Genomic DNA, 24,202 nt, shown 5'->3' with positions numbered 1-24,202 from the left:
TACTATGTAGCACCGTTGCCGAAAATGAGGATATTCTTTGGAGTGTACTTCTTATTAAGAGAGCTATAGTATATTTCTAGCGGTAATTTGTTACACTAAAATTTTTATTACTTTCCTGGTGTACGGTAGCGATTAAACAAAACCGTTCGTTCAATTATTCCCTGGCTGCTTATTTGTTGATTTTAAAAATACCGTGTTCTTGCTACAATAAGAACAAGTGGGAGGTAGGTTAATTGGTACCTGGGTTTCAGATCTCGGAGCTACACATTAGCCGTAGCGGATTGTGTGTGCCGTAGCGGATTATTGTGGATTTATTTCCACAGCCTGGTGTTCTTTAACGTACACGAGACATCGCGCTGCACGCTGGCATTTCTTCATTTCGCTTCCATCGAAATGCAACAGGAGCCTCGATTAAATACCGCGTCCTTAGACTCACAGCCGAATGCCAAAGCCACTTACCAACCGCGATGGGAAAATGAAATAAAGCCATCTGAAAGCTTAATTCAGAACCAAACAGCCATAAATAGTTCAATGTCAGTCTGTGCACACCAGCGAACTCATTAGTGCATGCCAGTTATTTGTGAAGGGTATTATGAGAGAGACCTACCTTGTCGACAGGTCTCTTCCCGCTGCCTTGCCTGATTGCCCTAATCTCTTCAGTGCCACAAGAAAGCGACCAACCGAACAAAAACACAAAGCGAGAACTAACGAACCGCTAGAAGATTGTGTCAAGCGGCCTCTTAGCAAACGACAGACGCTCACGAATTGAATCGCTGATCGATATCGCATATGAAACAACAGCCATAACATTGCCAGGCTGCGGTATACGTGACGTCTTTCCTGTCCTCAGAACGTCAGCGTCAGCTGTCTCCTTCACGGCTGTAATACTGCACGCTAAGGCAGAAACGGCTAACAAACGAGTGGGCGGCGCAACGCTGCGACGTTGAGAAAGAGGATGAAAATGCGGACGACAGAGGATGCGACATTGGCCTCGGGCTCTCATAACAAAGACGCTGTGTTCATTGTATCAGCCGGTCGACGTCAGGACCTTTTCAGCATCATATTTATACAATGGCGACTATTGGAAACAGCGACGAGAAGCGCGTCAGCGCTCGCCTCAACGACGCAACGCTTGGCACAGCCCTCGCGAGCCTTCACGTGTAGCTATGCAGGTGCCTGCACATGGAACAACAGAAGAATAATAAAGATAAAAGACCAGGGTCGCTAAGTGAGATCAACTGGTATATTGCAGACTGTCGCAACTACCCCCTTTTTGCCAGAAGAACACGTCATTTTCGGCTGACTCTGAACCAGCATTTTGCGGTAACAGCGCCGATTCCTAGCCGCCGGGCACCGCCGTGAGATGCTGAAACAAGTGCTCAGAGAGTGTTCGGCTTAGCGTCAGCATCGGCTGCACCGTACACGCCGTTCTAGCGAGAGGTAAGTCAAATGCTTCGAGAAAACAGCAAGTCGATCGGTCCTACCACGAGACTGGTACTAAGGTGTCCGTACAAAACTGACAAATTGACTAATGGGCATTAGCTTACTTATTTACTTATGCTGGTGTTTCTAAAAAATAAAGTACAAGTCCAACAAGGAATTTTGGAAAGTTCTGCGGCGGGCTATAGTTTTTTTTTTCGTCACTGGCAGTAATATAATCCTCACCTATGTATCTTCTGGTGAATGATGGCGTATGAGTTGCTATGCTGCACCTCTCCATCCTCATCCTTTCTATGTCTTCTTTTTTTCATTTCTGGCAAAGAAATCAGTATATTGTCAATCCCTTTTTTTGGCAGCCTTTTCATTTCTATTGGTATTATTTTCCCGGTCTTAATCATTTCAGCTGCATCACGCCTCTCGCGTTCTGGCAGAATTCAAAACGCAATTTCAATCAGCAATCACGCACCTCCTAAGACAGGAATATCCAAATTTAAAATCCCGTGTATTATAAAATTCTAACATACCGACATTCGTGGCTTTTCGAATTTTAAAATGTGTTTTCCGTCTCTTGAAATAGGAAATCATCCCCGTACGGAGCCGTTTTGTCAGATGAGTCATGAAAGAGGTGCTTCTGATGCCGTACTCAGGCTACTGCATACAGCAGACAATTTTGCAACGTTTACATCCCTGCCACTAACCGGCAGGCGAACGTGGCAATCGTTTATCAAGTCCTATTATGGCGCCTCCCTTGGCGTCATATACTTCGCAGAAGGTCGCATAAAGAGCAAGCGCTCTAATAAGTACCCAGCCGTACGCAACGCATGTTGAGCAGGCACTGTTAATCTTGCCTTTATCTAAAAAAAAACCGCTGCCGAGGAAAAGTACGTTAACTACGCTCGTTGAGAATATTGAATATGGCGGCGCACAGTGATTTTCCACCCAAGGTCGTCCTCTGCTAACAGCGCCCAACGTATCGAATATTTCCGAGAGTAATGCCTGGACGTTATCGCGCTGCAAGGGGTGAGAAATCGAAAACATGATGGGGGGCTCCAGTCTACAGGCTCGAGAGCAACGCTGACTGCCTCAGAATAAGAAAAAAAAAAGGGTTATGATAGCGAGAGATGTTGTCACAACGTCGCCGTGTGTTTTTTCCCGGCTTCTCCACATCTACGCAGTGCAAGGGAAGCTCCAACCACCGGAAAAAATGCGCCGACTCCAAGAGCTGCAGCGAACGATGAAGCTGTAGCAACCGTGTGGCGCTGAAGTGTTCCGCCCGCACTAGAACAAGCATGGTGAACGAAATGCGGCACGAGTGAACGCACATGTCCGACGGCACCAACAAACTGAAGGCATTCATACTGGTGAACAGCGCAAAAAGGCGGGACAACGACAAGACGCTGTTCACCAGTATGAATGCATACCAACTCGCCCAGATCTCAGCTTTACTAAACTGAAGTCACATAAATTGGGGTCGAAGCCAAGAGGTGAAGCAGCCGGGAGCCCTAATCCAAATTTCCGTTCACTTTCGTTACTCTGAATTAGTGAGACCAGGGCTGAGACATGGGATTGCAATGCAGCGAACTTTCCGACACGCAAGGGAAGCTCTCGCCAGGCCGCTTGACTCCGGCAGTTCTGGGGACGACGTGGCTTGTCACCGACACTTTGCGAACTCAGATGCGAGCTTTAGTGAAGGCGACTTCATTACGCCTCGTGTTCTACAGCAGTCAGAAACATGCGACAAAGAAAAATCCACGGAGTCCTTAATAGGGCAGGATGGACGAGTTATTATAAGGGTGACAGCGATGCCGATGCCGGCGATGGTGACATGTTCAAAACTAGATTTATTGAAGTCAGCAATTATAGTGGGAGCATGCATCACCCAAGCTAACATCTGCTGTGCGGATTCTCTTTTGATGTAGTCCTTCGTACATTACGCGGAAGCGCTCCTACCTCAGCCCTCATTGTACCAATATGGTATATCTGAGAATTAGTAGAACACATAATGTTCATAACACGTAGTAGCATTGTAGGAACACTGTTTTAAAACAGCCACTCCTTCCGCCTGACAATACGTCTGAAATCATGGATGCCGATACAGTCACAAAGACTGACATTTTGCGTGTCCGGTAGATTGATATGTGACCATCGCTTCAACGCCGAAATTCGTACTTCTTAACTAAAAGTTCCAAAGCGAACAAGAGTTCTGTGCTGAAAAATTGATAGTATTTCATGGCTCTATTTTTCTAAATATTTACTAGGTGGGTCATAGGTAATAAGAGCTGGGCGTGTCGTTAGAACTGCAGATCATCTGCCACCCGTCAGAAGTTCAAAAGTATTGATGGTTCCAATTTCGGTATGGCTTGTAATTTGCTTCGAAAAAGAATAGGTGCGATGTCAGTGCACGTTAAAGAACCCCAGGTGGTCGAAATTTCCGCAGCCCTTTCACTACGGCGTCCCTCATAGCCTCAGTCGCTTTGGGACGTTAAACCCCAATAAACCAAACCAAACCAAAAGAATAGGGTTTTTAACTCCAAGACAGAAGAAGGATTTCGGACATTCTCTAGTAAAACGGTAAAGGGCATGATGTGCACCTCAAAAAGGACCATTCCGGTCGAGTGTGTGATAACAGGTGTGCCTAAGAGCGATATGAGAGAAAATGTTAGTCTGAAGTTAGAGCCAGATGGCCGTCTCTTGTGGAGGGAAAGTTTTTGTTCGGTGGAGAGTATGTTCTGCGCGGCGACAATTTGTGATATAGTATGTGCGAATAGGCTAGCGGAATGCACAGCACCTCATCTGGTTGGGATGGCCTTCCACTGGCACCCGCAGGATAAGTGCACGGGCTGTCGCATGAACGCGCTCCATGCCGTGCTCACGTATCTAGACTAGGAGGGTTTCTGAGATAAAACTGATAGTGTAGGATGCTGCGGTCCATAGGGGAGATGCGTCACTGTGCGTGCTTGTGACAGTTCTTGTGGGAGTCTGTGATGAATAAATGAACAGTGGGGCCTTGTTCGTATTGCCAAGGGTGTGGCACAATCTGCCGCCTTTGTGCTGTTTCTAGTTCGTACTGAGGCTGCGGTGAGTCACCCTTTCCCTCAGTCACCGCCACCACCGTATCACTGCCGTAGGGTGTGTAGTGGCGCCCATGTACAGAAAAAACGTCCCACTGTGCCGCTAAAGTGGAAAGTTATTTTCATAGCGCAGGGACAACATCGTGCCTTCGTGTCAGGCGTGAATGCCGCTGTTCCGACACCTCGAGAATTTTGGGTGATCAGCGTGCGTGTCCTAGTTTCATTTTTACTTAACCCTTTCAGCCCTGAATTATTTTTATGGCGCGGAAAATTTTTTTTTTTTGCCTTAAGTACTCTAATTACCCAACACAAAGCATGTTACAATCAAATATTACCTTTTGGACTCATTGGTGTTCGAGATTGGATCATGTCCTATATATAGGACATCAGGGCTTGGAGGTTGTCAGAAATCAAAACACAAAGTTGCAATCTGAAGTTTATTTTCAAACAGAAACAGTTGTTTGGAGCTTTTTCTAGCAAAGGCTTAGGCTATTGCGTATGGAAGGCTCGAAAGCAGTTCTTTGCCGCATATAAGCAAAGGTGCACATTGCACTTTTGGCACTTCACCTTGGGCTTGCCTTTGCATCCTTCAAGCTTGCATCGCTGCTGCTCTTCCTCTACTGAAGGCCAGTGACCAGTTTGGTCGTACCGAATGTCTTGGATTGGCCTCACTTCAATCAAGTTCGGCCTCTTCAGCGGCTGAAGTGGAGAGGAAAATGGCCGTCCGCGCTTCCGTGGCAACCCGGCAGACCAAGCTTTTGCCAAGCTCTCTATTACATTCAGAGTGAACTCTAGTAAATCCATTTGATCCTTCATCTTGATTTTTTGGTGCTCGGCATGGCGCCTGTATTCCAACCACGAGTTTGTGACGCACAAATTGAAAAAGTGCATTATTACACGCAGTGTCCATTTCTTCGATCGAATTGAGGTCCTGTAGATGGACACCAAAAAATCTGTCCTGTCTACTCCCCCCATGCTTTCGTTGCACTGCTGCACAACTGCTGGGCGTTTCACATTTATGAAAGCCCCGTCTGCTTTGCTCCACCTTGTCACATCGCCTAGATCATCAACGCCAACAAAATTCGATGCCAGGTTTACTGCTCGATTGTCCATCCATCGTGTGATCACAATTTTTCCGTCGCTGCTCACGAGGTAGTCTGATGACCCTCTTCCTTCTTTTTTTAGTTGTTTTTCCGTCTTCAAAGGGCATTTTTCAGTTCTCTTCTGGCGAATAGTGCCAGCAGCATAAATTGTTTTCCACAATTGTTTTCCACTTTCCACAAGCGGTCATTATTGTTGTGATCTCCATTTACATCTACAATATGAAGACAGTTCCTGAGCTTTTCAAATCGATTCCTGCACATGTTTACAGATGCCAAAAGTTCTGTTTTCATTGAAGGCTTCCAATACATGCGCAGCCGTGGATAGCGGAGAACACCCATTGTCAAATGAAGTGCAATAAGTTTTCTGATTTCTTCTTCATTTAGCAGAACTTTTTGCTGGGCTAGTTGGTCCATTCTGACATTGGTGAAAACAGCGCGAAAGAAGAAGCCCGAAGGCGAAACGAGGAAGTGACACTTCCTGTCACTTCCTCGTTTCGCCTTCGGGCTTCTTCTTTCGCGCTGTTTTCACCAATGTCAGAACTTCTTCATTTGTCGGCACTGATTTTCCATCTTGGAAAACTGAGTATGTGTTGGTCTTGTCGGCTAACTCAATAAACACGCTTTTGGGCACATACTTTGAAAAATACTCGTAAGGCGTGAGAAGAGGATCGCCATAGCTCTCGTCCTCGTCAGCTACCTGCTTGAATTCAGCAGCTGGATTTTCAAATGGTTTCCTGCACCAGGAGCCGTACTCTCGAGCGCTCTCTTTATCCGGCTCTTCCTCGTCAGACGAGTCAGATAGCTCCTGCTGGTTGTCCCAGTCGCCGTCCACTGCATCGTCTAGCTCACCTGCTTCGTCTACCTCTTCTTCGTCATCGTCGATGTCCGATATATCGCCGTTGCCCAGTGCAGCAAAGATAATATCCGGATCTTCGAGACGTGGCCTTCTTGAGCGAGGCAATCTCCATGCCGAGTAGAACAACGCAGTAGGTATTGTCGCACCTACATAAAAAACGCGAAATTATTGCTCCCGTAAAAGTAAACACCGAACGCCCCGCAGTAAAACCTCCCGCTGATCGCTAACCCTTGAGCCCTGGTGTCCTTTATATAGGACACGTCATTCGTGGCCTCTTGTGACCGACATACAGCCCAATGTAGAAGCTGCTCTATGATTTTAGCATCTCGAAGGTATTAAAAAGAACGTATATAATTCTCAGGGGCAGCATGCAAATTAGTCGTTGAGTAAACCAATCGCAAAATCTCGCTTACCTTCACTGCCGTCGCCAGCGCCGTCCGCCATTTTCGTCGTCGTCTCCCGTCGTTGCAAACGCCACAACAACATCGGCATTGATGCCCATGTCAACAGCGATGTCCCAAGTTCTGTTTCGGTTCTTGTTTCGGTAGTTTTGGTTGGTTTCTAGCCTCATGTCGCGTGTTTTGCTATGTGTCCTATATTTAGGACACCAGGGCCGAAAGGGTTAATTTCACTCTTCGCGATGGGAACACTCCCATGCTGCGGAGGGATGTTCCCGAGCGCCAAAGTTACTTTAGGCAGGGAAGAAACATCCCATAGTGCAATCAAAAGACCATGTCGGAGCATCTTCAAAAAGACAAAGTGCAGTTTATATTGCATTTATTGTCGTAGTAATAAACAACAATGTTCAAAACATCAACACTGCTTAGAGTGATAAGAATACAATACTGATAAAAGATAAAACAGCACAATTGAAACAAAATTGATAGCCTTTCAATATATGTAATGTAAACACAAAAGTGTTAAAATTCCTTGCTGTGATGAAAATAGGTAATCCTGTCCAATTGCACGATAAATACGTTACGCATGTAGAGGCGAATGAAAACGTCAGAAACATTTCTTTCGAATTTGTCATGCATTGTATCATAAGGAGCGTTCTGCGTGCAGAACGATAACAGACAAGCCTCGCTGTGCTGATCGCGATAATGGGAAAGAAAAGTGAGTACGGCGGTAGAAACAGGGTCAGTACGTACAGGTACACTGTATGGGGCATACACGACACCCTACTCTACAATAAGTGCATAATTACCAGAGCAAAAAGATCTGTTGAAACCCACGCGTCATGCATGATATACAAGCTGTTGATAACGCCGAATCGTTAGCTGCGCAGGATGGGTCTGCTGCATCAGAATACAAAATAACCAAGAGCGCTGAAATCTAAAGAAGCAAACAAGTGCTCTGGAAGAGCTTGTCTAATATTGTAGTAGTCAATAAAGTAAAAACACCAATGCAGGAATTGAGGTCCGCCGTTCACGGTGAATTTTGGTGCAGTAAAAAATTAACGACGGCAAAGCAGCGCGTTGTGCACCAGCAAAGATAACCAGGAGCGTCGGTGAGATAAAGCATAGCATGCAGTAAGCATAAAAGAGGCGCATATAGTATATATATATATATATATATATATATATATATATATATATATATATATATATATTCTTACGATGGATCTTTATATAAACTGATATGTATGCGCTTGGTGGGGAGCAGCGCAGCCACACTGCACGCTGCGTGTTGTCAAACAGCGGGCCTGTTATGCTAGCATGACACAGCGGCCATTTTGTCGAGGATGGTGCGCGCATACCGGAGGCGCGAAAGCAGTTTTGGTGGGCAGCCACGCTCAAGTGTTTTGAGCCTATAAGTGTGAAAGATGCCGGCGTTGTCGATGTACGTTACGGCGGCCATCAAAGGGCACAGGACGAGCTTCGTGTGGTCCTGGAAAAAGTTGACCTGAAGAGAAGCAAAACAATGACAAGCATGGCTAGTAACATAACACAGGAAACAGTCAAAAGATGCCTTAGTAAAATTCAGAAGTTGGTGTACTGTACGAAACCTCAATCCCAGGACTGCACTCAAGATATTTTACCCGATGCACCAGAACATTGTACTCTGACAGAGAAGGGCGGGTTGTCACCGAGCATAATCTAAAACGGACAGCCAAGGCAACTAACTTTACTGGACTTTTTTGCTTAGTAAAGATTGATTCCACGACCCTTTCTGCCTGTGTTGAAAACGACAAAATATGCACGTAATGCAGAGAACTTTCAATTCGCAATTTTGGATGTCAAGACCGCAAGGTGTGAATTCGGGCTAGTTGGTAATTCGTCCTTGACAACAAAGCGCGTAGAAAACTACGAACTCAGACAAGCGTTTCAGTGTCTTTTATTGTCTTCATCGTTTTCTACGTCTTTTGCTTTGTGATCGCCATTTTGATAGTTAGTTATATGGGGTTTTATGGCGCATAAGCAACTATGGCTATCATGCGCCAAACACAAGGTTATATGATGTTATGTCAAGTGTACAGAGGTTACATTATAATAGATTTAAAACATTGGCTTTCTTTAGAAACTTACAAACAAGTGAAAACTCGACAAGTGTTTGCTCGCCTAAAAGCAATGCGGGATGAAATGGAATGTGTTCATTGTAAAATACCGTAAAAATTTTTTTTCTAAGTTCTTCGAGACGCGAACAAGAAATTAAAATGTGATTTACTGTGAGCTCCTCACCACACATTTCACACAGAGGTTTGTCTTTTTTTGTTAATAAGAAGTTATGGGTGATGTGTGTGTGACCTATGCGTAAACGACATAAAATTACTTCGATAAAACGCTCTTTATGGCGGCATGATTTCCATTCTTTTAAAATGGGCTTTATGGTATGCAGCTTGTTGTGTCCTTCATTTTCCCAAGAAGCTTGCCACTTGGCTCTTAGTCTGCTATGCACTAACTTCATGTAATCTCTAGGAGGCAAATTCACATGTTTTATTTCCATGGTTCTGGTTTGTGCAGCACACATGTCGGCTCTCTCATTGTCCCTAATGCCAATGTGACTGGGAACCCAGCATAATTTTATAACATGTTTTTGTGTTGTGTGATCGCCATTTTGAAATGATGGCGTTGTGGGTGGTCAGCGCGAGAGATGATCTCGGGCGCCAATCCTGTTTGCCTGCGAAAACGACCCGAGGAAGGCGATACCCGTATTCTATTTCTTCACCTCTTCGTGTTTATAAAAGCTCAGTTCAAAGTGCAAGCAGTGTCTTTGTCAAATTTAAAGCGGAATTTATCGGTAAAAGCAAAACCTTACAGTTTTCGCTGCCCCTTTGAACAATCGCAGACTATACCTCTTACTGTTCTAGAACATTTGCGCGAGAGTGCAACAAGATTAGCATCGCAAAATAGCAGTGAAAAGCTCGTATACTGCTCTTAGCAGAACCTGGTATGCGTAGAGACACTACATTTCGCATTTAGATCGGGAAGCGCAGACACTGAGTCTTAAACCTGTATTACTGTTCCTTAGTTTGGCTCACAACTACTAAAACAAACAGAAAATTTCACTGCTCCCGAAGAAAGCCACTCGTCATATTGGATTACTTAGGTCATACTCGACAAGCTCTCCAGGCACATAATGTTGTAAGGATTCAAAATATGTACGAATTGCGAATTCCGTTGTCATATTTCCCTTCCAGCTTCAGATCAATGGTAGAAGGTACCACACTGCTAAAAGAAAATAGCCATCCAGTAAACACACGCAACACAGACAAATGGCTAGTACTCTTTTTTTCGAACAGACTACAGGCTGCAGACACTAGAATACAATCTTCCCACAATTCTCAACAAATACAGACACGAATAAATCTACCAAATCTACACTACGTCATTATTTTGTAATGATGTAACCTAATATTCTTTCTCTTAGCTAAAATTTGTTTCCAATTTTCCTCAGTTTGTTTTACAAATTTCTCGTTTAAAGCGTTAATAAAGTATGTAAGATTTGCTGTCATTTATTGAGTTGATTGTATGCATATTTCCTTGCAGTTAGTGATACTTGCCAAATTAATATTTTTGGTGTTATTTTAATATGACTATATGTTCACTGCATTTACTTGAATCCATGATACTCTTTTGTTTCGTTTTATACATGTATCAACTATTTGCTTCTCGATGTATATGAATATTCTTTTAATGTGTGCTGTTATGCCTTGTAACGGCTGGCTGGGCCTCGTCAAGCTGTTTACGCACAGCTTTTAGCCCACGCAACCGACCAGAACCTTCTGGGAAATCAAATTGAATTGAACTAGACTGAAAAGAAATGTTCAATGCCACTTTTCAAGTAATTCGTTGCCTCCATGGATGTTAACGTGAGACAGAGGTGGATTAAATTCACGCTAAAGCTAGTTGGTTCAAGATCCGCTAGTCCATTATGTCACAGCCACTATACGTCGAACCACGCCTGCTGAGAATGAAATACATAGTCAAGTGCAGTGTCTTCGATTTTTGTGTATATTCGAAGCGAGAGCTACTTTTGAAGCATGCCTTCAGGCCCAGAACTTTCTTTGGATTTTGCTCCGACTTCACATCAGGTTTCCTTGATCCGACCGTCACCGGGACTTCTTGATAAAAACAAACTACAAGTCTTTTGAATAAGATCTAGAGTAGCATGCAGAAGACGACGCGAGAGAATGCATGCCTTCCTACCTGCACCGTCCCGTTGGTCAGGTAGAAGGAGATGGCCGAACGGGTGCGTAGCCATGTCGCTAAACACGGTAGCCTGACGAGGTCGTCACACTCGAGCGGACGGATGTCCCGACCGGTCTTAAGCAGCTTCTCCTCCATGTAGGTCATGAAGTACTTGAGCAATATGGTTTTCTTCTCTAGAGACGAGGGATACCTTTCCAATGTGTGGCAGTGTTCACTACCGTTCTCGTCCACGTAGTAAGTGGTGTTCCTGCGTAAACACATGTCACTGTGACCAATGCATACACTGCACAATGGAGCAAATATTGCTTCCCTCCCGATTAACCCCTGGCATTCTTTTTAAGCTCCTGGGATATGGAGTTTCAGAAATTTTACTAATTGAGGGAGGAGTGATCTAGGTAGGCTCCAATAAAAAACAGTAAAGTGCGTACCTTCTGTATTTCTCAATATGAATTTACGCAAAAAACACTTTCAGGTCTGCTTTCAAACACATAACAGAAACTCAAGCTTTAAGTAAATGTTAAAGATGAGCGCCGCATTTAAAATTTGTTAACTTTGAGGAAGTACTGTGAAGCAACACACAGCGAGCTGCTTATTCTAACGCGAACCACGGGCCGCACTGCGTCTTGTTTATGGGGGTTTAACGTACAAAAGCGACTAAGGCTATGAGAGACGCCGTAGGGGAGGGCTACGGAAATTTCGACCACCTTGGGTTCTTTAACGTGCACTGACATCGCGCAGTACACGGGCCTCTATAATTTCCCCTCCATAGAAATTCGACCGCCGCGGCCGGAAAACGAGCCCGCGTCTTTCGGGTCAGCAGCCGAGCGCCATAACCACTAAACCATGGCGCCTCGGGCTGCACTTGGATGGAAACGGGGCGAAGCGATGAATATATTACATGTGAAAGATCCACCGTGCATACAGTGCTCACACCACAACCGCACGGACTATTCACGCACAAAATAAAGCGAAATTCAAACCAGCCCAACTGTCCGCCTCTGTCGGTAGAGCCAGGCTATCACAGAAAAAGAAAGGCGAGTGTGACATTAAGTGCTCGGGGAGACATGGCTAGGAATCTGGGTGCTCCCAAAGCATATTAAGTATGTTTGGAAGGCTAGAGAGGTTGCACCACCACGCATGGGTGCGATGATCAAGTAAAAATTTTCAGTTGTGTCTCCAGCGTCGTCCGTGTGAATTCCTTCACTTGTGTACGCGTCGTGTTCTGCTGGTTTCTCTACCCGGTACCATAAGTACGGGCCTGTCGGAAAGCAAGAGTCCCATGGGGAAATTCGGTGAGGGGGCCAGGGGAGGACCTGTTTCTACCTAATGCACTCTCCAAGTAGTTAACATCAGAAGCGGTCAAATACCATTTCTTCTAAGATCTCCCAACACACAAACAGAATAGGTGATAGCAAAACGAAACGAATCGTGTTCATTGAACGTAGCTTGCATGCCATCGCAAGTTGGCCAGATGAGGGGGGGTTCAGTATATCGCTGACAGAGGATTTCTTCGGGTTGGAGTGCTCCTATGTTCTCATTACATTTCTTACTTCCTTCGTCCAAAAAATCTTAGCACAGCAAGTTTATCGCGCTTACTGCACCACTGAATAAGGCGCGCGCTTCAAGACATTCTGCAGAAACACATCCAGTATCGAATACTTCACTGACGAACTACTGGAACACGACATCGAGAGCAGAATCTGGAAGATGGAGCTATACGTCCCAAAGCGACATGGGCTATGAGGGACGCCGTAATGGAGGGCTCTGGAAAATACAAAAGCATGCAAAATGTGTGTTCCAGCGAAGCTGATTCGCGCCACCCGAATGAAAGCTGATGAAGACGACGATATCCAAACCCACCGAGAGAGATTGGCAATTTAGCGCGTGGTTTTGGCGTCGCTGTGATGGTGTAGCGCTCAAATAAAGTGTCCATCTAAGCTGTTCCCACGATCTCGCAACGTCGACATTTCACTCTGTAGCTCCAACTGACAGCTTTGTGCGAAATTATGACGTCCATTCGTTTTAATTTAGTTCGGACCGAAGTGATAGCTTCTCCCAGCCCGGACTATCGACAGGAGCTCCTTCGTACGTGTAGTTTCGCCGCTGCCCTGGAGCTTCATTGCTTTCAGAGCCTCTCTGAAGGTAATCGGCATGTTCTGAGCATTGTGTGCCACCAGCATTGCTCAGCGGAGCAACTCGAAGCCATGAGCGCAAGAAATTGATTTTTGTGTAGCTGGCCGGAAGTTTAGCATGAAAGCTTCTATAGCTCCGAATACTCATTTTTACCCTAGTAACGCACAAGGCGTATATTCTAGATTTGTTTATTCTAGTTTCCTACAAGTGGAAACGTTAATGCTTTTATGGCATTATGTGCTAGTCTTAGCTTTCATAAGCAACAAATATTCTTTTTTCTCGATTTCATTAAAAGAATTCTAGCAGCTATAATATGATAATCGGCAAAAAAAAGAAATTATTTCATGCTTAAGAACTTATACACACCACTTTGAAATTTGTTTAAAGAGTTAAGGTCGGGTTTAACATCACATCAAGAACGCCACAAATAATCCTTAGGAGCAAGGTCATCAATTTCGCCCGAATGGGTATCGCTACAACGAGGCACCCAGAGACATCCGGAACAAAGCGTCTAAACGCGCGATGAATACTTTCAGCACTTTTCATCGAATTTCATGAAACACTAATCAATGCGATTGCCGCAATCATCAGAGATGCCCAAATTTGTTCGATCATGGCAACTCACCTCGAGGAAAGCCATGTGATGTTACCTCCGTTTTTGTATCTTTGTAATCACAAGCCGTAACCATAATTTTAGAAGCAAATAGCTTACACGTTGTTGTTGGGCAGGATCAGACGTGTGTTATCATTGAACAGCACTCCGATGCTGCCGTCGCATAACTGGTAGCCTACACCGTACTTGTTGCTGTAGTCCACCCATTTGCTGATCCAGAAAACAGGCGCGTAGGCAGGGTCTTCCATATCGGCGGAACTGTCGATGCGGGGCTGGGGTGGCCGAGCACTGAGCAGCTTCCGCAGGAGACGCTGTAACTCCTTCAGGTGCTTTTCTCGGTGCTCTCCTTGTTCCACTGGGCTCAGCAATTTCACCGATTCAGCCGGCACTTCCATTTCCATCACTGTTCCGGCTGCAAAGGGTGGAGAGTTGAACATCCAAATCAAACGATGCTTAAACTCCTGGACTACGTACGGTACGCCCTGGTTGAAATCATGAAACTCTGACAGTGAATCATTGGGAACAGAACGCCCTGTTGTTTAGGACAAGAGCGCGTTCTAATGGAAGGTGGCAAATAACTGTGGGAGCCAGGAAGTGTGCTGAAGACAAAAGATAGTGAAGTTTGCTGGGCTATAGCAGGCCAATGGATACAGAACTGCCATCAGCTGATACACTAATAGAGGTGTCCAGGGAATTGAATATATCCGTATTACGAAAACGCGACAGACCTTTCAGCGTTCCTTTTTTCAGTAAGACAACAAATTAGAATCCTTGCTCCTGTGCATGCAAGCGCACAAGCAAATCTTTTGTTTAGGGGTGGGGGAGTTGTATTTAAGCTTTCTCTTTTCATCTACGCCAGTGATCAATTCGAGGTACGCCCGTCCAATTAAACATGTCATTCACAGGCGCATTTACATTCTACTGCGGTGTCGTTACGCGATCTTTTCACCCCCGTTCCAAGTACTGATAATATCTTTGTATGGCGTTATGGAGGCAGATGCTACGCATGGCGGTTTGCTCTGACTCTGGCCACAAACTGGCGGCAGCGATCAAGAGCCCCCAGCACTCGAGCTTTTCCTTTCTTTAAGCGCCAAAGTAGAATAAGGTTTTGCACTTTCAGTTTCAGCGTTCTTCCTCTTAATTATTGCACATCCTCATCACTATTATACATTGATCCAAGAATGCGCAAGGTACCCGTGATGGTTGCATACAATTGAACCCCGCAACCTTAACGAAACTTGCGAGATTATAAATACATGTACTTCACGTAGAACATACCAACTTCAATATGCACAACTTACCAGAATGCTACTCAAGCACTGTTCTGGGTCTGCGATAAAAAAAAGGCACAATCTCAGCACCTCAATAGTTAGACTGCTTATTCCATATGGAATGTAAATTGCATGTTCTTGGCTGAGCTTTGCGTCTAGACAACGTCAGAGCGTCGCATTTCTTCTCCCAATCAATATCAGAACGATGGGTGCTACGCCACGTGGAATCTTCTGATGAGAGATGAACAAAATAACATTAACGCCGTTTTAGTTTGTAATTTCACGCTGCAGCTTGGTGCTTAAACGAAGTCAGACAAGAAATGTCACTCACGCAGCTGCGACTTCAGGCTCTGCACTCGCCTTTCCTCCTTTTCTTGCGGCTTCCTCACAAAGGTGACCATGGCCTCCAGCCCTGTAAAGCGAAGGAACAGAGGGAAGGTTGTACTTGCCTATAGGTTCAACAGGCTAAAAGTTTTCCCGCCCATCTCAGCCCACATTTGCCACAAAGCAACGGCGAAAATGTCTATAGAGTTGTTCTACCGTTTCCCTAAATCAGCTAGCAGATCGATATGTGCCCCAGCGTATTCTGCATAAACGTGAGACAATCTGCTGCAGAAATCCAATAAAAGCGTTTAAGAGAATGAGTGGATGTTTTACAATGAGTTATTCATAAAAATAATAGTATACCTGAACTGTGGTTCAATATTTTGACACAGAACTATAAGACTATTGCTCAGAGGTTCTAGCTGCGCAAATACTAATACAGCAGAAGAACTTGCTTTGGTGCTAGTTGGTTCATGACTGAAGTTCAGAATGGTGTGTCTTTTGCGCCATTCTGAACTTCACTAATACAGCTTGTAACCCAGCATAACTTATTGAACTCCTGTCGTCTTGGTTAAGGACGTCTACGCCAAAGCGACTACTGTAACGTTCAGAAACGATATCTTTTATAGTTTTCTCGCTATAAAGTTATTCTCGTTCAACACATTGTTGATCAACTCACCACGTTCTTCGTTTATTTCCAATAGAGGGCGACGGCCTTCAGTCGTCATGGTAGTATTAGGAGCGTCAAACCGCGGTGGTATTACCAAGCAGGACGTAGGAAGATGTGAAGGCAGGGGCCCTGAAAATAAACAGAACAGGACAATAAAGATGATGAATTGCTATGGCTCAAGCACATCTGTGGGCGAAGAGCGCTAGAGCACAATGGTCCTTCGTCCACTCGAGGTGAGGTCTTAGACATTTCCCAAGCATTTCAAAGCAATGGGGTCCCACAACGAAAGCGTCATACTATTTTGTGCTTTAATGGTCACGGCAGCACAGTCCCTCACTACGGCGTAAAATAACCCTGAAGTGTCCGTAAGCTCTAAAAGAATTCAATGGCGTATGCCTGCGGTCATGCAGATGATCGGCGCTAACTGGCCCACTTAAGATATTGCATTGTTTCAATTTTTAATGCTGCCTCCAAGCATGAGTCTAACGAAAGTATTTTTGGGGGGAAAGTGAAAACGAGCGCTTTATGCTGCGAAAAATCCGTTCGCACTGACTTCGCGGCCAGAGTGCAGAAAATGTTTGACCCACCGCTGCATATTTGTGCCTGTTGCAGAGGCCATCCAGCGCCTGCTGGGCGGTTAAGCGAAAGAGCCCTGACGCGAACGTTGACAGCTCTCGCTTCAATACTTACGGCTGTAAAAAAATTGGAGTAGACGGAAGCGATGGCGTGAAGGTTTTATTGGCATAAATGCAGAAGGCCATTCTTTACTTTCATACACCCCTGCGAGTCTTCATCTACTAGCGCAGTATGGCAGTGGTTAAGCAATGTGCCACTGCCCTGCGATGGCAGTTGCCCCAGAGGTGGGCCTTGTGCGGCCCAGGTTGCTCTTCTGGAGCGACGAACCATTAATTGATCTGCCACCTGCTACTATGAGTAATTTGCTCAGAATCCTGTGGGCATGTTGTGATGGCGCCGCATGGTCACGTAACTTAGGTGGCTCACCTGCCTTCCAGGTTGCCCTCTGGGCGCCACCAGCCAGAGTCATGCTCATGATTTTTCGCTCGCCACGCAGACGCCGTATTTTCTGAGCAATGGAGCACTAAACGTTATCGCGTTAAAAACTTACTTCCGGTAAAGAAAACATCCTCCAGGATGGCGTCGATGCTTGGCCTGTTTTCTGGCTCTAGCTGAAGAATCCTCCGGATGAGGCAACGCGCTGCAGAGCCCACCGTCGAAGGGAAGAGGTACCCGTTTGCCTTTATGCGTACGTAAGTTTCCTGCATGGTGGGAGCAGCAAACGGGGGGTGGCCCACTAGCATGGTGTACCTGCATTGAACAGTCACAATGATCACAGGCTTAGGCTTCTTAGGCTTCTACAATGCCATTATCTAAAGAAACCGGTCGATTGCTCTGGAGCACAGTATTGGTATAAAATGCATCTGCTTCAAAATTCTTTGTCTGGCTATCATCTATGCTGCACAGTACTTTAGGCAGTAAGCAACCCCGGTGACAGAACTCACAGAATGCATCCGATCGACCAGACGTCTACTTCGAAGCTGTGTCCCTTCTTCAACAGGACTTCTGGGGCGATGTAGTTGGGCGTTCCGCACAGGGTCTTCCTGCGCTCACCCTCGAAACCGATGCGGGCGGACCGAAGTCTGCCACCTTCAGCTCCATCTCCTCGTTCAGTAGCAGGTTTCCCAACTTCAGGTCCCTGTGGACGACCCGCTGCTCCCTCAGATATCGGCAGGCAAATAGAAGCTGCTGGATGAAGTACCTCGCCTCGCCCTCTGTCAGCGTCTTCCGACGCCGGTGCATTTCCAAGAGCGACTGGAAAGCAATGAATGAAATCTGTTTTACTGCCCTCGCGAAACCCTGCAACCCTGGGCTCTTGACCAGTGTAAGCGTTCGGTGCTCTGGGAGCGCATACCCACTAAGCAGGTCCCTTCAGCATTAGGTAATAGTTCTTGAACATAACTGTTGAAGAAAAAATAATTTTAGTGTATACGAGCTCGTGAATAGATGTACCTATCCGTAGTCATTCTATGCTTGGTTTTAGTTTGTTTTTTGCATGGATTGAAATCTAAACGACTCAGGCTATGAAGGCCGCCGTAGATGACGGCTCCGGATAATTTCTACCACCTTGGGACCCTTAACATGCACTGACATCGAACAGCACACGGGCCTCTAGCACTTTGACTCCATCGAAATGCGACCGCCGTGGCCGGGTTCGAGGTTACGTCTTTTGGGTTAGCACCCAACCACTATAACAACTTAGTCACCGCGGTGTCCTTCGTGGTGGCCATCGCGGTGGCCTTCACGTACCTAAGGCACACAGTTTGCTTATAATACATACTATAAAGGCGGCAACTCTCATGAATTGTACATAATGCAGAGCATGAATTAAACAGCATTAGCGGCAAGTGCGTATGTCATAGGTAATAATTACTCATTTTGAGAGGTAATATTGCTCCGCCCCGATTCTATAGACCTACACACTGTCGTGCAACGTAAATATTATATAGGAAGTTCCAATAAACTGAATCCTTGAATCTTAATTTTCATGGGTAACAATGGACGGTAAATGCTGTAAACTTATTTAGCACAGTATGAGTGGGCGTGAAAACCAGTGTTGGTGCATGGTAGGTAGCTTCATTATGGCCATGTAGTTTGGATCGACATTTCCTTACAAGCACCCGAAGAGCAGTTGTTAAGACGTCATCACCAATATAAGAACTGAACTATGGAGACTTCGTGTCCGCTGTTGCGAAAGCACAGCCCTCCACATGGAAACAGATCGGTCACCGCCAGAGAACTTCCTAGAAGCTGAAGAAAAAGACAGTCCTGGAAATTGCTCTCTGCTCCTTGCAAGGTACAGCTATATCCCGATATGCTCACAGATGTGCCCTGCTGCGCATTCTAACCAACAATCGAGCTAAACCTACTCGCCGTAGACGCAAACCAAACTGCCGTACAATTGCCTTAGCTGCCGCCTTTTTCCGCGCTACTGTACGTTTTTATGATGGTGCCGCACTCTACACAAGAAGCATTGCTTTGGTCAGTCGATAGAAATGCCTGGACAGCAGGCAGAGGCACACATCCAGAATGAGCGTGTAGTTCTGTTCTCTGTAGTGTATTGTAGGGAAAGGGCACAGCGCTCGTTTGTACTTTATATAGTTTTTTGTGCACTTGTGCCGCTCTTTAACACGCAACCCGAACTAGCCCTGAAAATTTTTACACATTAACCAGAAAAAACAGGAAGGTGCCCAATAGAAGTTCATACCTGCCTTTTGCACAGTTCAAGGATGATGTACACATTGCGTTCATCCTCGAAGTAGCTGTGGAAGCCGACAATGTGTTCGTGGTCCAGAGCCTTGTGGATTTGGATCTCCTGGGTGATCTGCACACCAAAGGAAAAGTCTGAAAGCGCGCAGCGTTTCACACAGCACAAAAATAGGGAAAAAGGAAGTACGCAGCATATCACTCGGAACTGGTGACTTGCTGGTGGACGGCTGAAAAAACTGAAATTAGTTATGAGGTAAAAAAAGAGACCTAATGGCGTCACTCAAAGGAGAAAACCTCAACTGAATCTTCACGTAAAGCATGAATAACTAAGTGAATGAAAGAACCGAGAAGGAAAGGGCACCACAGTGGAAGCCTCTAGATTACTTTCGGCTGCCTGGTTATCTTCAACATGCTCCGACATTGTACACCACGCGTGTTTCCAGGGCATTTGCCCTCCATTGAAATGCGGAGGTCACGCTCTGCATTTGATCCGTCGTCCTCGTGCTCAGTAGCCGAACGCAATAATTCATTAGGTAAAGTCGTGCGGTAGAGGAAGCTCACTGATGAATTCAAGAACAAATTCAACGGAGAGGGATCGTGTTGTAGCCGCGGCGAGCGAAGCAGAGGCAGAGCGACTAAGCAACATGTTTATTCGGCATGCTGGGCCGTACAGACACGCACGAGCGCAAGGTTTGTAAGGTTTTCTTGATCCCTGTTCTTCTCTCGTCGAGAACCTGTCGCAAAAGGTCCCGTTTAATGGTCTGTACGTACCGCTCTGCGCTTCCATTTGATGCGGGGTGGTACGGTGGCGTCCTGGTATGCCGCACCCCTTTCCTGCGGAGAAAGTCTGCGAAATTCTTGGCACAGAACTGTGGACCATTGTCCGTAACTACTTCTTCCGGCAGGCCGTAGGCCGCAAAGACACTCCGCAGCTTTTCAATGGTCTTCTCGGTAGAGGTGGATGGCATGACGAACACTTCTGTCCACTTGGAATGCACATCCACTAGGACTAGGAGCCACTGGTTTTTGGTAAAATCAAAGTCCAGATGGATTCTTTGCCATCTGCGAGTTGGCCAACCCCAAGTTAGCAGTGGAATACGTGGCGGATCATTTTGTGTTAACTGACACGTGTCACAGCTTTTCACAATCTGCTCAATGTCCTCCGTGAGCTGAGGCCACCACACAAAGCTACGGGCGAGCATTTTCATGCGCGTCATCCCGGGGTGTCCTTCGTGCAAAAGATGCAACACCTGTTTGCGCAACCCACGAGGTATAATCCCTCGATTTCCCCATGTAACACACTGCTGATCTACAGATAGCTCATGTCGGCGAATGAAATAAGGCATTAGGTCATCATCTTTAACATGCGGCGGCCAACCACTCATCGTATAACACAGTACTTTCGACAATACTCTTGTCAGTTCGAGTGCACTTCTGAATTTCAACAGCAGACAATGGCACTTCATCAACAACTGAAAAGAAATGTGCATAATGCGAGACATCATTGCGATTTGCAAGTGGTAACCGTGAAAAACTGTCAGCATTTCCAACCTCTCGACCTTTGCGGTAAACCAAACGATAATCGTACGCTGCAAGCAGTAAAGCCCAGCATTGCATGCGGGCTGCTGTCATCACTGGTACGGGCTTACCATGAGCGAGCAAGCCTACCAATGGCTGATGGTCGGAGTAAATCTCAAAGTGATGTCCGAACAGATATTTGTGGAACTTTTTCAGCCCAAAAACAGCCAAGGCTTCTTTTTCGATGTGAGCATACCCCTGCTCTGCTTTACTTAACGTTCTGGAAGCATAGGCAATTTGCCTTTCGTCGCTTCCAATCTTATGAAAAAGAATGGCTCCTACGCCGTAAGCCGAAGCGTCGCACACTAGTCCTATCGGCTTTTTCTGGTCGTAGTATGTCAGCACATTGCTTTGTGTCAACCAGCTCTTACTTTCTTGAAATTCTTGCTCAGCTTCCAGTGACCACTGAAATCCCTTTTATTTTTTTAGAGCATTGTACAGAGGCTTAAGCTTAGCTGACATGTTCGGTACAAACTTCCCGTAGAAGTTAATCAAGCCCAGGTAAGCTCGCAACTGTGCCGCATCCTTTGGACTTGGTGCCTCTTTTATCGCTTTCACCTGTTCATCTGATGGCCGAACGCCCTTGTCATCCAGAATGTGGCCTAGGTAAGAGACAGACGTCTGAAAGAATTTACACTTTTCCTTTTGCAATCGTATGCCTCTTTCTAGAAAACGTGCCAACACCCTTTCCACTCTATGAAAACATTCGTCAAATGTTGAACCCGCGATAAGTACATCATCCAAGTAGCAGCTTGCCCGCTCAAGCCCTTTTAACACATCATCCATGACAGACTGGAAAATAGCAGGTGCACTTGTGAAGCCATAGGGCAAGCGCGTGTACTTGAAAAGCCCCAGGTGTGTATTGACAACCACCATTGATTGTGCCTCCTGATGCAGTTCCAGCTGTTGATACGCTGTTGACAAATCAAGCACTGAAATACTTGCATCCTGACAACTTTGCAAACAAATCTTCCATCACGGGAAGCGGATAATGGTCAGTTCGCAGGCACGGATTCAATGTAACCTTGAAGTCCTCACACACTGACTTTGTTGTTCGCCTTAGGCACAACAACTAGGGGCGTCGCCCAGTCGCTTTTCTGTACAGGGACTAACAACACTCCCCTGTTCACAAGAGACTGCAATTCAAGTGACACGGTTTCCCTCAAAGAAAATGGCACCTGTCGCGCCTTGCAAAATACGGGGTTGCTCCCCTCCTTCAAAACCAGCCTGACTGGACTACCTTTGATCAGCCCCAGAGTGGGATCGAACACCTTTACGTACTTCTCAAGTAGCGCCGCAACTTTGTCTAAACACACGCCATGCACACTTGACCAGTCTAGCTTAAGAGCCTCCAGCCAGTCACGCCCTAGCAACGCAATGTCGCTATTGTTGTGGGTTTTAACAATAATGAGTGGAAGTTGCTTGCACTGACCATTATGTTCGACTGGAACCGTCAACTTCCCTGTGACTGTTAGCGGCGACCCACCGTATGTCCTCAGCTTTATGTGGCAAGGCTCTTTAGGTAGACTGGGCCAGAATTTCCTGTATAGCGTTTCTGGCACAATGGAAACAGACGCACCCGTGTCTATTTGCATGTTAACATTCTTCTTGGCTACCTTAAGGCAGATTTCATAATGCCCTGGGCGCTCTGCACAAGAATAGACATTGTACAACAACACTTCGTCACAATCCGCGTCCTCCACAGCTACCGAATTAGCCGCGTCTCTAGACTTGAACTTGCACATTTTCGCCAAGTGTCCGTAACGCTTGCATGCACGACAACGATACTTGCGAAATTTGCGGTTCGATGCTTCGTGCGCTGAGCCACACCGGAAACAGTCCGGCGATTCAGAAACTCGGTCCCTTGCTAGTCCTGCACCGGATGAACGCTGCTGCTGGCGTTTCCCACCGCCTGGCTTATGACGTACGGCGTCGACTGTACCATGCGTCCCTGTCGGTTGAAATTCCCGACTTTCCTTCCGCGCTAGCTCGATGCTTTTCGCAACGTCGCAGGCGTCCGAAAACGTCAACTGGCTTCTCTTCAGCAACTCAGCTTGCGTCGCGCTGTCGCAGAGGCCCACTACAAAGCGGTCTCGAAGAGCCTCACTGAGGAATTCCTCGAATTCGCATGAAGCTGCCAAACGCCTCAACTCTACTGCATATTCTGCTATGGACTCTCCCTGATGCTGGTACCGCCGATTAAACTTCAATCGTTCTGCGATGACCGTGGGCTTCGGTGCGAAATGACTTCGCAGCACTTCTACGAGTTCCGCATAAGTCTTGTCCTCTGGCGTTGTAGGCTCTAGCAAAGTCTTCAGCGTCTTGTAAGCCCTCTTGCCTATTGCCGTAATAAACATCGAGACCTTGAGGTCATCGCTCACCTGGGAGGCCTTCAGGAAATGCTCGAGCCTTTCCACGTAGGACCCAAAGTCCTCGTCTCCGTCCTCGACGAACTGGTCGAAACTTCCAAGCGTTGCCATCCCTGTGCCTCGCCCGAACGCTCTCTACGAACGCCGGTGCCTCCACGAACGCCGCGATGAGTTTCACGCACTCCCGCAGGATCACGAACGCCGCGATGCGTTTTACGTACTCCAGCAGGATCACGAACGCCGCGATGCGTTTTACGTACTCCAGCAGGATCCCATCCTCGTCGCCAATTATGTTGTAGCCGCGGCGAGCGAAGCAGAGGCAGAGCGACTAAGCAACATATTTATTCGGCATGCTGGGCCGTACAGATTAAGAGACACGCACGAGCGATCTGCTCGCTGACTTCTTAACAAGTGCAACGCTCCCCCTCTCGGCGTTGCCATTCACACACGTCACAGCATCACGTGATACTACATACCAATCGCGCACAATGCGATCACATGATACTTCAGATCGGAAGATCGAAAACCTATGCCCATCAAAATAACATGGGCAGGGGCAACGCACACCAGATTTCTGACCGAACAAGTACGAGTGCTTTCATGGGTGGACTCTAGAGACAAGTCGAACCTAAGATAACTAGCCCGGGCCTCGCGAGCTCTATTCGTCAGCGCATTTCGACTTGCATAATGGCGATCTTTTGTGACCTAGTGAGCCCAGCAAGCAAGTTCAAAGTAGAGAGGTACAGAAGGTTGACATTTAGGTGGGTGGTGATAATGATGCACTTTAAAAACAAAACATTACAAAAATCCGCTGCACGATGCCCAATTTTTAAGGTG

At 46.3% G+C, this 24,202-nt stretch overlaps 2 protein-coding genes across 3 annotated transcripts; both read right to left on the bottom strand.

The window, feature by feature from the left end:
• Positions 1-1,164: 1,164 nt before the first annotated feature.
• LOC149363311 (uncharacterized) lies at positions 1,165-6,914 on the bottom strand. Its single transcript, XM_089568451.1, has 3 exons — positions 6,884-6,914; positions 6,144-6,616; positions 1,165-1,176 (listed from the first exon to the last, which is right to left on the bottom strand). The coding sequence occupies exons 1-3, from the start codon at positions 6,912-6,914 to the stop codon at positions 1,165-1,167; spliced, it is 516 nt and encodes a 171-aa protein (XP_089424577.1).
• A 316-nt stretch (positions 6,915-7,230) lies between these two features.
• Positions 7,231-23,825, bottom strand: LOC149363310 (serine/threonine-protein kinase PLK1-like). 2 transcript variants are annotated; one of them, XM_089573454.1, is made up of 10 exons: positions 22,785-23,825; positions 19,421-19,533; positions 17,911-17,963; positions 17,654-17,847; positions 17,260-17,459; positions 16,143-16,262; positions 15,471-15,551; positions 13,968-14,280; positions 11,120-11,369; positions 7,231-8,375 (listed from the first exon to the last, which is right to left on the bottom strand). In XM_089573454.1, exons 1-10 carry the CDS (start codon positions 23,474-23,476, stop codon positions 8,184-8,186), a joined length of 2,208 nt encoding a protein of 735 aa, XP_089429580.1. In that variant the 5' UTR covers positions 23,477-23,825; the 3' UTR covers positions 7,231-8,183. The 2 variants fall into 2 exon arrangements, with proteins under 2 accessions (XP_089429580.1, XP_089429579.1); XM_089573453.1 differs by having other exon boundaries at positions 17,654-17,963.
• Between the last annotated feature and the right edge of the window lie 377 nt (positions 23,826-24,202).

This window comes from Amblyomma mixtum, chromosome 2, assembly GCF_055824585.1.
Source record: "Amblyomma mixtum isolate Tamu chromosome 2, ASM5582458v1, whole genome shotgun sequence".
In the NCBI taxonomy this organism is placed as follows: Eukaryota; Metazoa; Arthropoda; class Arachnida; order Ixodida; family Ixodidae; genus Amblyomma; species Amblyomma mixtum.
Note: the sequence above shows the minus strand (reverse complement) of the source record. Positions and strands in the feature narration are given on the sequence as shown.